This window comes from Pelodiscus sinensis, chromosome 2 (assembly GCF_049634645.1).
Source record: "Pelodiscus sinensis isolate JC-2024 chromosome 2, ASM4963464v1, whole genome shotgun sequence".
NCBI lineage: Eukaryota > Metazoa > Chordata > Testudines > Trionychidae > Pelodiscus > Pelodiscus sinensis.
The window spans coordinates 228,284,252-228,300,028 of record NC_134712.1 but is presented as its reverse complement, the minus strand read 5'-3'; the positions used below and the strand labels follow the sequence as shown (position 1 = coordinate 228,300,028).

At 41.8% G+C, this 15,777-nt stretch overlaps 1 protein-coding gene across 13 annotated transcripts in view; it reads right to left on the bottom strand.

Annotated features, from left to right (window-relative positions):
* Positions 1-1,401: 1,401 nt before the first annotated feature.
* Positions 1,402-15,777, bottom strand: part of JCAD (junctional cadherin 5 associated) — a 90,450-nt gene continuing 76,074 nt past the window's right edge. For all 13 annotated transcript variants that reach the window (XM_075922598.1, XM_075922594.1, XM_006110648.3 and 10 more), the window contains 2 exons: positions 11,628-15,352; positions 1,402-7,940 (listed from right to left, as the gene is read on the bottom strand). In XM_075922598.1, coding sequence (XP_075778713.1) covers positions 7,906-7,940; positions 11,628-15,352 — 3,760 coding nt within the window. In that variant the 3' untranslated portion in view covers positions 1,402-7,905. The remainder of the gene's footprint in view (positions 7,941-11,627; positions 15,353-15,777) is intronic.

Sequence of the window (15,777 nt, the reverse complement as noted above, 5' to 3'; positions counted from 1 at the left end):
CAGTGTGTCCTAGCCATTCCTGCCACCAGTTACACTCTGTCTTCATTACAAAGAGAAAGGTTTGTACATGGAGATGCAAAATCCTGTTGGAGACAAGGCACTGTCATTTTTAACTTTGGTGTAGGTTCTTTAGACCTTAAGTCCATCCTGTGCTTATCAGTATATTGGGCTACCCACATTCTCCATGCTTGCATATCAGCTGCTATGTGGCCTAAGTCCTCCCATTTCAAATTAAATTTGTCTATGTTGTTGATAATTGTATGCTTCCAACTCATCCTAGATCTACCCCTTGTTCTTGTTGGATATTCTGGATTCCTATTAAGAACCATAAGCGGTTGTTGGCTATGATCAATTTGTAACAAGTCCTAGCCACTGATGTCTCCTCTTAATTATTTGTGATGGAAGATCATGCTTTAGCCATTTTTCAGACCTTATCATTAATTTTCCTTTCCCCATACCTTACTCCTAATATTCTATGCAAGCACATCTAAAGTTTGAGCATATATTTTCTTAAGTTGCCAGGTTTCACTGGCATATGTTGCTATGGCTACAATGATGGCCGAATAGACATTTAGTTTCATACATAAGGATACACATAAAGTGTCCAAATAGTTTCTAAGTTTACCAAAGACTGTGTTTGCTTTGCCAATTCTTATTTTGGCAGAGCATGTACTATCTTGGCTTATTGTGCTTCCAAGGTATTTGAATCTATCTACCGTCTAGCTGTTCGTTGATTTTGATGTTTAAATCCGTATCTCCAGTTACCATGTTTTTACATTTCTTTACACTGAATCGTATCCTACCTCCTCAATAGTTTCTTTAACTTCATTTGTGCCTGCTTGAACTCCTTCAGCATTTTCATGTAAGATGAACGATGGCATCAGCAAAGTGGTTGAGGTGAAATCTAACAGTGCCATTTTTCTGCCAGAATTTTACATTGAGATCGTTCTCTCAGCCTGTGCATTGGGGTGTAAAATCCTCTTCATATCTAGCAGCAGTTGACTCCCTATTAGCCCAGGTGCAAATGACACATCCTAGGCAACAGAGAACGACCACTAGATTCATACACCTGGGGAGAACAGATTCTAAAGCTACTGAACAAATATATGGTGCAAAACAATGGTGGTAGTGAGCTAACATTAACATCTGTTGCAAGCTACCAGCCACCAAGAAGTGGGCCTGTTTAGTGACATAAAAGTAATTTTTCAGAGCACATACTTTAAATTATAAGGCAAATTCTCAATCCATAAGAGCATAACATGGTTTAATTAATGGCTGTCACTCCCCTGACGAATGCCATGATGCTTTTAAAGTTTCAGTAGTGCCACTATCTATCTCCAGGTGAAGGGAAACATACACACCCCAATTCCTTCTCAGAACAAAGATGCAAATATCAGCATGTTCATGCAAAACCTTTATTTGGAGAATGTCTATTGTTGGCCAACAGTGCCACCTGACTCACATGGTAGCATGGAAACTGAATTTACATTGTGCAGAAAAATACAAACAATTCCTTGAAGACATTCATCCTGTGATATTACACAAATATTGTAGTTGCTTACCTCTGTTTCCTCCCTTTATCCCACTGAATCACCTCTTGGCCTCTCTAGAGCAGAGATCAACAGCAATGATTTATTGTTGGCAATGAGATGATCCACATGCTGGAGCTCTCTAGAAATACTTCTTGCTTTATGTAAAGACCAACCCATGCATACTGTCTGGATTTTACAACTTATTTTCCACCCACTTTAGGAATTATTTGGGGGATGTTTCTGGTTATTTTCTCAATGAATCAAGAGTTGGACAACTAGGCTTTCTGCTCTTCAGAATGGAACATCCTTCATTTATTATAACACCTTTACAGTCCCATAGTTTCCTCTGGATGGGAAATTTCATTTTATTTATTTTCTCTGCTCTGTGTTGGTTACTTCAGATTTTTTACCTTCTCCCTGAACTGTAATATTGGGAGGCATGTTGCAAACCCAGTTGGCAGCATAGCTGCCAGAGAGCATGCAGATTTTGGTTTTGCTAGGGATGTCAGGATTCAACTTTTTCTTTGTTTCAAACAATTTACTTTAAATAGAGATTATGATAAACAGCCCTGATTTATTCCCATGTTGAGGCTTTTGGTGAATAGTTTCATGCAAGTTGGAAATAAGAGAATTAAATTGCAAATAATGTTCTATTATTTCAGCTTCCCTAAAAGAATCCTTCTAGTGGCTTCAGCAATTTAACTGTCATCTACAAGTTTGCAGGCACGTGCTTGTGAAAATTCACTCCTCAGAGTGATCCTAATTAAATTAGTGGGGCTCCTCATCTGAGTAAGGCTTTATTAACTGGTGCAAGAGTTGCTGCATCATAGCCCTACTATCTATATAACCAAACTGTGGGGAGCAGTTGAGCCCAACCTAATAGAAGAAACCAACTGTAGCAGAACCAATCAATCCATTTATGGATCATGTTCCAGGTACAGTCTACCAATCCTCTCCACTCCATTTAACACAGCTTAATCTACCCTTTTAGTTCATGCCTCCATTTGCATCTTTGGTCTAAAGAGAGTCCCATCAAGTAAAGAATCTTCACAGTTATATCAATTTAACCTGGGAGATCTGAATCAATGGCTAAATCTACCTTACAGCTGGGAACAAAGCCCTAGCGATTAACGTACCATTGGTTGATTTAGCAGGTCTAGTGAAGACCTGCCAAATCGACTGCAAATAGTTCTCAGGTCAACCTCAGTACTCTACCCCAACTGATAGGAGTAAGGTAAGTAAACAGGAGAGTGGTTACCATTGACTCAAAATACTGCAAGTAGTTAACCTAAGCTACGTCGACTCCAGCTACTTTATTAATGGAGCTGGAGTTGCTTAACTTAGGTCCACTCACTGCAGTAGTGCAGACGTAGCCTGAGCTGCAGCAACCATTACACAGTTTAAGGATTTTCTGCTAATCACAATTAGTAAAGCAAAATAATTTCACCTTCTTCCTGCCCCCTCCCTCACCACCTTTCTCTCTTTCCCTCTACACCTGTGAGTTTAGGCCTATTCCTCACAGAGAAGCTCAGCAAAAGTTAAATTTCTAATGCAAGCACTAGAAACACCTCAGCCAACAGGCTACATGTGTTTCCAAGGCAGCAGAACAGACTGTATCTATTACTGTGTACTTACCACACTGAAGAAACAAAAGCATTTTTACCAAATTCAGATATTTGCATATAAACAATCCTGCCAGACTGGAGATTTTCAAATAGTTACAAACTTGACACATTTGTATTACTTGAACATTTTAAACAGACTGTAAACAATCACTTTTCTTCAAGATAGAGTAAGTGCTGTAGTGTATGAAGTACTTCACTTACCTGGAATGTCTTTGCACTACTTGGAAGTCTCACTACCAGAGCTAAATTAAAAGAGCTTAGTAGCTCTGCATAGGATATTTGTGTCTGAATCACAGACAACCCTGCCAATACAATTCTCCTTTGACTTTTGCTTTGAACGACCTGAGATTGTGAAGGCTAAATTACCACACTGGTTAGTCCTATAAAGATTGTTGAGTTAATTTAATGGCTGGGTGAGCACTCATGCAAGTCCATGGCTGGGCATTTCAATTGACAGATTTCTTTGGCCACTAACAGACTTTTCCCAAACAGGCTCCAATTACTTCAAGAGGACCTAAGCACATATTTCCTAAATCAAGGCAATTCTCTGCTGTCTCTATTTCCTTCCCCTCAGTCAGGTCTGGAACCTGTTCTAGAAAAAAACAGTGATTCTTTAATGGAAAATGTAAGTCACAAATTAACCCCAGACCTCCAGAACGATGGATCTGTGTGAGTGGCTGATTAGGCCTGCTTATAATCTCATTGGCTTCCACAGAACTCCACGTGGAAATAAAGGGCTTGCTCACTGTGTCCCCGATTAGACTAGGAGTCAACATAACTCCCCTTCATTTGTGGTTGGCAAAGGAGTGAACAATACAGACAAGCGGAGGAAGGAGCTGCAAGCGGAGGAAGGAGCTGCAGAAGATCACTACCCTTCTTCCCGACAGAAGAAAAGTGTCTGGAGATTTGAAGCTCTGACCTTCTTCCTGAAAGTGGCATTATTGCACCGGCAATGAGTGATATTAATGTGACTAGTTCTTTGGTTTTATTCTCACTTTGAAGCAGGACAGGAAAATAGAAGATGGTGGGTTCCTATAATGGGGTTCACATTCCTCTTGTGCGTGCCCCTTTGACCAATTGCACACATTTGCACTCCCTCTTTCTCTGTTTCTTCCTGCTCTGGAATAGAGACATGGCTCAGGATTCCCTTCCCGGAGACAATGTCCTTGCCCTCTTGGGGTACCTCGCTACAGCTCGCTCTCTCTGGGCCACTATGCTTCACTTCCCCCTCTGGGGTGTCCTAATGTCCACACCACTTCCTCCCAATGCCAAAAGGGAGTAGGGAGCATCTCAGGCCAGGGTCTCTGTAGATAGAAGCTATCTGCTGTGTCCATGTATTTAAATTCCACTGCTGTTCTAATTCTCTGAGTCACTTCCCCTTGGCCCTGCACCGTCTCTTGCTTCACAGCCTTGCCCAACAGAATCCCAGCAACCAGCTCAGGGATCTTTCTTGTTCACTCAGTCCAGGGCTCTGCAGCTCTGCCAGCCAACTAGCCACACGCCTATAGCTCTGGCAAGGAACTGGCTCTAGCTCAGCAAGTCTTTGTAGTAGCTTGCTGGGCCCTTATTGGCTACTTCTCACACAGCTTTTCCAGGGAGCTTGGAGGTCTCGGGGCCTACTCCACCTCATCACAGTTCTGAACTAACTATCTGGAGGTTTCTTCCTGTTGCTTTTTTATTTTTAAAGCAGGCAGTAATTCTTGTCATGCATATTTGGGAATGCCTGGGAATTTAGTGATTCCAGGTTACAAAAGCTATTCCCCCCCCCCCCCCCAAAATCTGCTGTCTTGTTTACCCACAGGATGGCTGCAGCATGCATTCTTCCTACATTGGGATTTGGAGGGATCACCAAGGACATTCAGTGCCTGATGCTCGCTGTTATTCTGACTTGGTACCATTTTGCACCCTCACTGCATTGCTGTAAATGATACACAAGACTTAGGGAGAAGGACAAGCAGGCTCTTGCCTCCCTTTCCACGCAGACCTCGACCTTTCTGCTGAGACAACTCCACCACCATTGCTAGCACCTGCCACTTGGGGGATGGTTTTATACACATAGTAAGAAAGGCACAGAGACAAGAAACTGAACTCACTGCTTAACTTTTTATGAGGATCAGTTTGGGATGTTAGCCCCAGCAAGTAAAAGTGTCCCTAAGCTGAATGCTAACTGCATCTGGCAAGAGTCTCACATATAAAGCTAGCCACTTGTTCCTTAACAGGATACATGTACTATAGAAATATCAGACCACAGGTTTATGAGTAATACAATTCAAGAGTATATATGAGTATCATATCTTAATAGGAAAGGACATGACCAGTGTTATTAGACAAATATACTATGTTCTTAAAGCATTTGTACTATGGTTGTTTCAGCTCAGTCAGTCACAAACTACTGTACCGCAAAGTTTATTAACCTGCTGTTTACTACTCTTTAGGCAATAAATACCCCCTACTCTCTGGGTTCAAATTTCTTTTAGTGGTTGTCTTTTTTCATGTCCTGGCAATTAAACTTGATCCACACTCCATGGATTTACAGAACAGGTGTGTTGAAAAAAAAATTGTTGAATGCCCCCTGCCCAAATTTGCCAGAATAAATGGATTGTCCCAGACATGAACTGCAGGAAGATGGACTGGTGATGGATGGAAGTTTACAATCCTCTTTAAATCCAAGTTTTTGCCAGGCATCTCAGCTTTGATATTCAACAGTATCATTGACATCAAATGGCTCATTAAAAGAAAAGCAGAGTGTGATTCTTTACTGGAAGAGCAAGGGGAAAAGCTTATTTTGTAGCCATTATTAGCACAGAGATGGTCCATGTTGTTGCTAATGTTGAGCTGTCAATGTAGCCTAGTACGGTCTACAACTAGAGAAGCCAGATTTAGAAAGGAGCATAGAGATGGGTAAGATGCATACAGATTGCTCATAAGTATAGCTGGACAATATATCTGCAAGGTTCAATTCAATAAATTATACAATCACATTCTCTTTTAATATACAACAAACTTTAAAAAATTCCACAATGTTCTTATGTTATAGATAAGAAGTTCTTGCTGCCAAAAGCACAGGATGTGTTTTTGTCTGTTTTTCCTAACTTACAAACCACCCAAAAATTAATATTTCAGGAATCTGAAATGTTTAAAAAGATAAGGTGGTTCTATAAAACAAGAAAAAAGTTAGTAACAAAGCCCTTTAAATTCATGAATAAATTGTCAAAACAACATCAGCAAACAACAAGATTTTTAAAAAATACACAGAGGTGGCCATAAAGGTTTTAACACACAAACATTGTGCCAGTTAATTCAGTATTAAACACAGCAGAATATACAGGCTTTTTATACACTCTTTAATTTTTGTTCAAAAAGCCATATATTTGAATGTCACAAAAGAAGTTGTGCAAATCTTTGGTGATGCCCACTGGTGAAGCCCAAATTCCAATGACAAATCTGACCCTGGTTTATTTACCACATTAGCCCAATTCAAGGCCAAAGTACATAAAAATGTTAAACAAACCCTGGCATTTTATCAGAGCTGCTCACAGACATTGAGACAGGGTCCCAAACCCACTTTTGGTAGTTATAGCCAGTGGAATGTTATGGCGGCACAGATGGTTCTTAGCTGTGTTCTCCAAAGAGTTGTTGCACAAAGACAAGCCAACAGATGAAAGAAAAATACTGTAGAAGTTAACGTTGTACTACATATGCATACATATACACTGATTGATCTTTTCACAACAAAACAAAGTGGCAGTACTGGATATGAGGCCATATGGAACATGCATTAAGATACATAAGTGACCTCTCCTTCGTCTCTTGTCAGTCAAAAGAATTCTTCTTAAAATATAATATTAGTAATAATACTTCTTTATACTGACCACTTAATTGTTTACATCGTAGAAAAATAGACAGTATTCTGTAACAAGAAATATAGTTAACTTTGTTAAAATGGGCTATTTTAAACCAGCAATTATGTCATATAAAGAATTTCTTAACAGCAAAACACAAATAGATAATACTGAGTGCAAAACAGCCAGTGGTATTGTTTGCATTGGTTCAAAACACTTAGTTGCTAGCTAATGTAATTACATGTTCTGTACATTGTACTACAAAAGTCTTGATCTTTTGGGAGCTTGGGGAGTTTGCTTTTATCTTCCTCTACATTTGGCAAGCAAATAAAGAATTCAATCAAAATTAATTCAAAGTATGGAAGTTCAAACTGATTTCACAATCAATTCATATTCATTCCCCTCATTCCAAAGCATTTCCCACCCCCTCAGTGCAACAGCACTTATGACTCATGTCTTATGGCCAAAGATTCTTCAACTTAACCAGGGTTTAGGCTTTAGAGATCAAGAAGTTGAGCTTATAAATTCACATTCCTTTAAAATCATTTTACTAATCTCCTGTGTTCAAATTTACACAGAATAAGCTCGAAAGAGTAGCCTCATCAAGTTTACCATCCCAGCTGCCAACTGTTAAACACAGTTTAAATGAAAACTTTCCCAAGTGTATGCATTAAGTCTTAAAGCTACAAAAACCAGATGGTACCCAAGAAAGAGTCAGTTTTCTGTGATCACCACAAAGCAGTTATGTATGAATAATTAGGTTCCTATTGGCAGTAGTAAAGGCTTTATCAGAATACCATAAACACCACAAATGGAGGAAGTTTCCATGTGTTAAAACACAGAGCAAAAAACCAGCAAAACATTCTTAGGAAAGCAGACATCTCTAGATTCTCATCTGTGTTCATCTCACACCCTTTCAACCCTGGAGGGATCATACGAATCTGAAAAATGCAAGACAAGAAAACCATTAGTCATGGGTTCTGAAATCTACTGAAGTTTAGTAGTACGTGTAGCTGGCAAGAGAAATAAGACAATATTTTCTTAATTTAAAAGTACAGAAACACCCTCTTATATACACTACCTCTTTTGTAAAAGTCAATTTAAAAATTAAATAGTTAAATAGTTAACTTGCAATTTTTTTTTACAGTGTGTGTGAATTCAGTGCTGGTGCCAGACAGAGCCCTGGAGATGCAAATTCTTGACAAGAGCCAGATTATTGTCCCATTAGCCCCTATTCTGATCTGTGATTTGGGAATAACTCCACTCAAGTCAATGGAACTACACTGGTGTAAAACTTGTGCAGATGAGATCAGGATCAGACCAACCAACTAGAGAAGAAGTTTTGCTATTTTGCCATTGAACTGAGTGGAATCAGGGCTTGGTCCCTAATGGTATGTCTATACTGTGCCTGGAAACGAACCTGCCAGTCATGGGGAACCCTCTTACATCTGCAAGGAAGCAAAACTTCTCTCTTTGCCCTATTCTAGCAGCATTGTCCCCACCATGTGTGGTGGTACCCAGATGGGAACAAATTGTACAAGATGGCAATAGGGGTTGAGTCACCTCTGATTTCCTCTGGCCTAAACCAGGGCACTTAGATTGTAAGCTCTCTCGGATTTACAATCTGGATTTTTTGTTTTGTGATTGGACAGTGCCAAGCACAATGGAGTTCTGGAAAATCACTGGGGCTCTGAGGCACTATAGTAATACAGATAGATCCAGCCTGACTGGATCTATCCCTGAAGCAGTGTACATTAGAAGAGCTCTTATGGAGGCTCAGACTACATCTAGACTGCAGCTTTTTTCCAGAAAAAGGTGCATAAATTGCACTCCGCAATTTGTGTACCTTTTTCCGATTGTTTTTTTGGAAGAGGCTTTTCCAAAATTTGACCCATCTACACAGGGCCAAATTTAGGAAAAACCTCCTCTTTTGGAAGAGCCCTTTTTCCTCATAAAATGAGGAAAACAGGGCTTCCAAAAGAGCATATCTGCTCTTCTGCAAAAAACGTCGGAAGAGCAGACATGTTCACTGGACGCGGCAGAGAGAAAAACTCCATAGTCTAGACATAGCCTCAGCTCATGCTCTCATGCCCAGCAGAAAATCTCTAGGGAGATATACACAGGAAGCCTCTTTGAAACACAGTAAGTGCTAACTGGTGCAGAGAAGTTGAATTTGCCTACACAATGAGTTTGGAGCATATGGTGTAGCGCAAAGAGAAGAAAAAAAATCTGGGATGGAGGATGCATGAAATGAAGACTAAGGCCTGAACAGTAGGAGCTGGGGGGATTCTAATGCCTACTTAGAATTCATGCAATTCATTCCTGGGGCTGGAATGGGAACAAATAAAATCCCTCTAAAGTATGGTTGAGTTAATCTCCATCTCACGGGGGAATTTTACACAGATTTATACTGACTCAGTTAAGTAGTATTTGTGAATTTCAAGGCAGGGGGAGGAGGGCTTCAGCCATTAGAGAAATGTGAAAAACAAAAGAAACTAGATAGTAAAGAAAAGATAGTATTGCGTTATCAACTTGCCTACCAAGTCCTTGTCAACCTCCTCCTGGCTGTGGCAAAGATGGCCATTTATAAGACCAGGGAGCAGAGGTTGGCTAACCGAGGGGCCTGTGACTGTGGGGCCCTTTTGTGCTCTTGTATCCATTCATGCATCTTGACACAGTTCCATTAGGTGACATCCGCAGGCTCTCTCAAGGCTTCTGACGGGTTAGGGGTGCCACTTCACAAATTTTGGAAGTGGGCGCAGGCTGACCTGGAAGGGGTGGGGCCTCGGGCGTGGTTGAGAGCTACCCTACCAAGAGCTTTGCTTGGCCTGGAACCCTTGCCCCATGACTTCTGGCCAATGGAAGAGACCTGGAGCTGATGGGAGGGTGCTGGGGGCTAGACTCCTCCCAGAGTCACCTGGGGTGAAGGCTTAGAATTCACATAACATGGCTGGCAGCTCATGGCCTTGCTGCTAATCTGTTGCCTGGCAGCTGTGTGGCAGGCACAAACCTTTTGAATGGAAGCCGTTGAAAGGGCCCGAGCCTCCCGGGCAGCTCCCAGGCAATGAGCCAGTAGAACTGAGAACCATGGGCCCTTTCAATTGCTTCTGTAAAGGGCTCGTGCCTGCCGGGCTGGCAGGCAACGTGGCCGCCCAACAAGCACGACCCCTTTAAATAGAAGCAGTTAAAAGGACTCGCGTGTCTCCAGCTCCCAGGCAATGCGCTAGGGGGTGGGGCCTGGAATTGCCTCGCAGCTCATCCTTGGACTATAGAGATCTATGGCTACACTTCTCAAGTGTGCCCATTCATTTTATTACCAGATCACCATGTTCAGAAGACCAGATGTGAGCTGTTTTTGAGGGCTGATCAATTCCTAGGTTAGACAAGACTATCCTTGACCCAAGGAACAGTGGACTCCAAAGCATACACTGAAAGATTTGCCCTGGTGATATTGATTCTGAAACATTTTGTATAATGTCTCATGAATATTATCAAAACAGTTTCTACCACAACCATTTAACTCTTTTCCCAAGACTTCAGCCTACAGCAGCAGGTTTATACTTTGTTTCTTCTCAGTTCTGATGTGTTGTGTTCTTATTTACTGGAGAATAAAAACCTGGACATTCACAGAAAGGGTGGGATGATAATGTGTCCTGGGTGGGAGGGCAAAACCAGGGCAAATGGTGTGAAATTTCATTTTATTTTTGAAATGTGCAGTGTTCTGAAACCATTAGGTAACGGAAAAGTCCTTCATGAATGAGCTTCAGTATTCAGAATCCAAATAGCTGCGATAACACAGTGAGCATTATCCTCTGCAAGAAAACAACTGTTTATTGACAACTAATCTGCTCGTATTACATTACAATACTGGTAGCTCTAGTATATGGCAGCAGGTACACAGGAAGATTATTTCTTTTGAGGATACCACAGGGGGAGTTGATGTTTTTAAACAGGGAATGTACAAGTAATGCTGTGGCACCTTAGAGACTAGCAAAAGTATATATAATATCACATGCTTTCAGGGGCTTTGCAAATATTTTTTTTAATTATGTTCATTTGTTAGCCTCTAAGGGTATGTCTACACTACCACCCTAGTTCGAACTAGGGTGGTTAATGTAGTCAATTGAAGTTGCAAATGAAGCCCAGGATTTAAATATCCCGGGCTTCATTTGCATCTTGCCGGGCGCCGCCATTTTTAAATCCCCGATAGTTCGGACTCCGTGCCCGCGGCTACACGCAGCACGGAGTAGGTAGTTCTAATTAGGCTAATTCGAACTACCATTACTCCTCGTTCCACGAATTAGAAAGCCTAATTCGAACTACCTACTCCGTGCCGCGTGTAGCGGCGGGCACGGAGTCCGAACTACCGGGGATTTAAAAATGGCGGCGCCCGGCAAGATGCAAATGAAGCCTGGGATATTTAAATCCCGGGCTTCATTTGCAACTTCGATTGACTACATTAACCACCCTAGTTCGAACTAGGGTGGTAGTGTAGACATACCCTAAGGTACCACAGGTCTACTTGTTGTTTTTAAAGTTACAGACTAACATGGCTACCCCTCTGAGACTTATTCCCTTTTAAAACAGTGCCCAACTGAATCCCAGAGAATGGTAAAACTGGGCCTTACCCAAACAAAAATCTCGGTCAGTCTTTTTCTTGCCCATCGCAGTTATGTGTCCATTTTCACTGAGAGAGATGATGCGCTTGGAAACAGCACCTGTGTGCACCATTTTGCGAGAGAGTTCATTACCGCTGATTGGGGCACAGCTACCTCTCTCCTCTTGTACCCTCAGTGGTTTCTCTTCATCTACTTCCTCCCCTGAGTCTGCACTCTTGATACTCAGACGCCGCATACGGGAAACTGAGTCAACTTCTTTCATTCGCACCAAACGATCCATAACAGTTCGGCTAGGGGGAGAGGCAAGTTTACCTTGTAATGTTTCAATCACCTTTGAGGTGCTTCTGACTCTCTTTTCTGAGCTTGGAATGATCACGTTTCTTTCAGCAAGTTGATGTGTAACAGACTTGCAAGGCTGGTCTGGATCCTTCTCTTGCCTGTTGGGACCTATATATGGTTCAAAACCTTGCTCAGTTATCAGAGTTTTAGAATTGGTTTCTTGGTCAGTGCTCTGACGATCACCAGTCCAAAAGGAGACATTGCGCTCTCCAACAAAGAAAGAGCTTTCTGTCCAGCCACACTTTCGTCTGCCCTCATAAGAGCAGTCTTTTGTTTCTACTTTGTCACATACTGTTCCACTTACTGGTAATTCAGGATCCTGGACACCATTTGCAGGGCTGGGGTTTTGGTGGAGACCAGTTTTGTCCCCAGGAATTAGAGACTCGACTGCTACCTCTATACCCAGAATCCTTGCAGCTCTTGCCTGCAGCGACTCATTTGGGGGGATCTCCATTGCATTTGCAGAAAAGTCAGAGTTTTTAACACCAGGCTCAGAATCAATATCTAGTCCCACAGACCTCAAATCTGGCTCAGAATGACCTTGATTTCTATTAGTTAAAGACAATCTCACTATAGAGCCTCGCTCTAAAGGTTTATCGTTTCTGGGACTTGAGCTTTTGTTCCATTTTACAAAATCTAATATATTAGCTATGTAATGTCTATCGTCCTTTGTCTCCAAGTCCACATGATTGAATGGATTACTCGGATGTACATTACTTGGACTACTGGATAAAACTCTCCTGACTGGGCCTAAACTAGCTCCCTGTTTGTTTATTCTGTTCTTGGCTTCCTGTTTTTTTGTTATGACACTTCCATCTGCTGGCCTAACTAAACTACTGTTCTCTTTCGCACTCAAGGAGCTTTGTGATCCAGCACAGATATACGGATCATCAGACTTAAACTCTGTACTCCAACTTTCAGACTTACTTTTAACTCTTCCTTGTCTAAATACAGGAACTTCTGGTACCACAGTTTTTAGCTTCTTACAAGGTCTGAGCTCCTGAGTTGATTCACAAGTTGTGAAGGTTCCTGTATTTGTAGGAACACTTTCCTGCTTGGTTCCCTCACTCTCCACACCATCTTCACTACTAGTACTTTCTTCCTGCCCTTGAAGCTCCTTGTTAAAACTTTCTAATTCACTTATTGCATCCCAGGGACGGCGACCCACAGGTTTCAAGAGAAATTGTCCAAACAGTTCTTTACTATTGCAGGGAGCACTTCTCTCACCCTTGACAACATCACCAGTGCCAATTGCACCTATTTCCCCTTCCTGAGTTGGTAAGTTTGTGCAGGACCCATAAGGCTGGCTCTGGTATGCCTTTGGTGAATGTACCTGAATTACAGAGGTGGCAGTCCTTGAAAATGCACTATTGCTGGAGGGACTCAGGTTCATCTGACCTTTCATATTGTATGTATTCTGCCTACACCTCCTGTTATTGGGGGGTAAATCTGCCTGGTCTGACCCAGCCACAGATGTTGTGCAGGACAAGAATTTTGGAGACATTAGTTTATTATTTGGTTGCTCAGGTTTTATGCCATGGAAGAAGCGTGAGCTTTTAGGGTCTTCAGTGAAACATGTCTGTGTTTGCTGGTCTTTGTACTGATCACCTGGCCAAGAGCCAGAGTATTTGAGTTCCCTGTGTTTTGTAGTCTGAGTAAAACTGAGGTCATTCATTTGTTTGAACTCCTCTGGTTTCCACAGCTCTTGTTTTTGTAACTCAGTTTTATTGGTCATGCTTCCTGTGAGAGCTTGTAACTCCAAGTCAGTGGAAGACATACTTAACAGACTTTGTTCTTGCAAAGCTCCATTGTTATCAAACTCATTCTTCTTATCAAGGCTTTGGGTTAGGTTATTGTTCCTATCCGTATCTGGCAGATTTGATTCAGATTTAACTGGGATGGATACCAAACAAAATATAGTTTCATTCATTTTTTTCTTTGAACTCTTTTTGGTCTGCATCCCAGTTCCAGGTTCAAACTTTTTAACTCTAGTAACAGTCTCACAGGTGCTATCCATATGTGGGTTTCTTACAGAAAGGTTGCCCTTTGTATACTCCTGATTAGTTTCATTCATGGAGAGGTGATTGCCTGTGTCACGGCCATCTCTTTGGTCAGGCTGGGCCCAGTTTTCCTGATCTCTGTTGGATGCTGCCAACCACCTGTTGCTATGTGTGGTACTGTCAGGCATTCTCTCACCTTTTACAGTATTTAGTAAACTTGATGGATCCAAAAAGGCACTATTAGATAGTTCAATAGCTCTCTCCTGAAAAGCAGTAGGAATGGTTCTACATGTATTTTCAGTGTATTTAGTATTGTCCTGGAGGCTCTCTGGATGTGCTATTTTAATATGCCGTATTCGAGGATCATCAAAAGGAATATACTGAATGGAATGCAGGTAGTCATCAGTGTGCCTGGAATGGCTTTGTTTTCCATGAGGATGGTGATCATCTTTGCAGTGCTCACCCCCAGTTTCCAATGTACTAGTGGAGGGCGGATGGCTGACAACTGTCCTTTCTACTGGATGCCACTGACTGCTGTCGAAGTACAAGTCATAGTTAGGCACTTCACTGAGGGAATGCTGATTCACACTTGGTGGAGGTGGGGACTTATAAGATGGCGGCGGTACATAGACAGGGGGTTCTAAACCAGGGTCTGGAATGGAAATGTCTTGCTTCAGCTCATTTCCTTTGGCTAAACATGAACTGGGCTCCTCTGTTTGCTGGTGGTCCTGCAAGCCACTGGTTTCTATAGATGCCCTGCTCTGTCGGTGCAGTTCATAGGATGGAGGTTTAAGGGGTCTGCCATACTTGGGCTTGGCCAGAGGAAGAAGATGGCTTCCAGTTTCCCTGGGTTTTGCCAGTTCCAAAGGCAGTCTGTTTTGGGGACCGGAGGGTGCTTTAGTGCCACCTAGAAAGTGATGATTATTCACCAGGGAGGGAATTTCCACACACTTTAGGGTCTCCGGTGAAAGAACTCTTGGCAAGGACTGTGATTTCCCTTTGTCCTGGGAGCTAAGTATGTTGTCTCCCAGAGTCAATGAGTATAGATCTTGAAGCAGTTTCTCTCTATCACCTTCAGACATTTGTCTTCCTAATGTTTTAGGTTGTTTCCAGCTTTCAGTTCTTAAACTTTGCCATTTGTAATCACCAGGCGCTTTCCAGGTCTCTTGCAAGCCACTTCTTGTCACATTCTCTGTTCCTGCACCTACGTCCAGCTGACTTTCTTTAGCATGTCTGTACACCCCATGGGGTGGTGCCAATCCTTTCATTTCAGAGTCTCCTTTGTCAGTGTAACCCAGCAGTACGCTGAAGTCTTGTCCTCTTCTTCTCCAGTATGCCAAATCTTTGTCAGTCTTGGGCCCCGAAGACCATGCTAACTGAGGTCTGTCATAAAATCTGCAAAAGAAATTCAGCGTCACAGGCAAGCTATAGAAATGCAGTCTCTTTCCTTTATAGGGAATTTTATTAGAGGGTCAAATGCTGAATTATGCCAATAGTGTTTCCACTTAGTTTCTATAACTCATTCACAACCATACATCTTTAAAACGATCTTAGTAATTAACATACACAGTTTCTCACAAGTAAGGAAGGAGGCTAAGCTATATTCACATGCATGTTAGCATGGCATTTATTTGTTGTGTAGATATATAGAGACCTATTGAGTATATAATATAAAAACTGAACTGACTATGTTAAACAAGGTTTTGAACCCTACTATCTGCTCTCAGATACAGAAAAACCTACTGACTTCATCAGGGTTGTACAGGGGTAGCAAAGCATAAGATAAGAGGACTCTAGGTTCAAAAGAGAAACAGCACTAG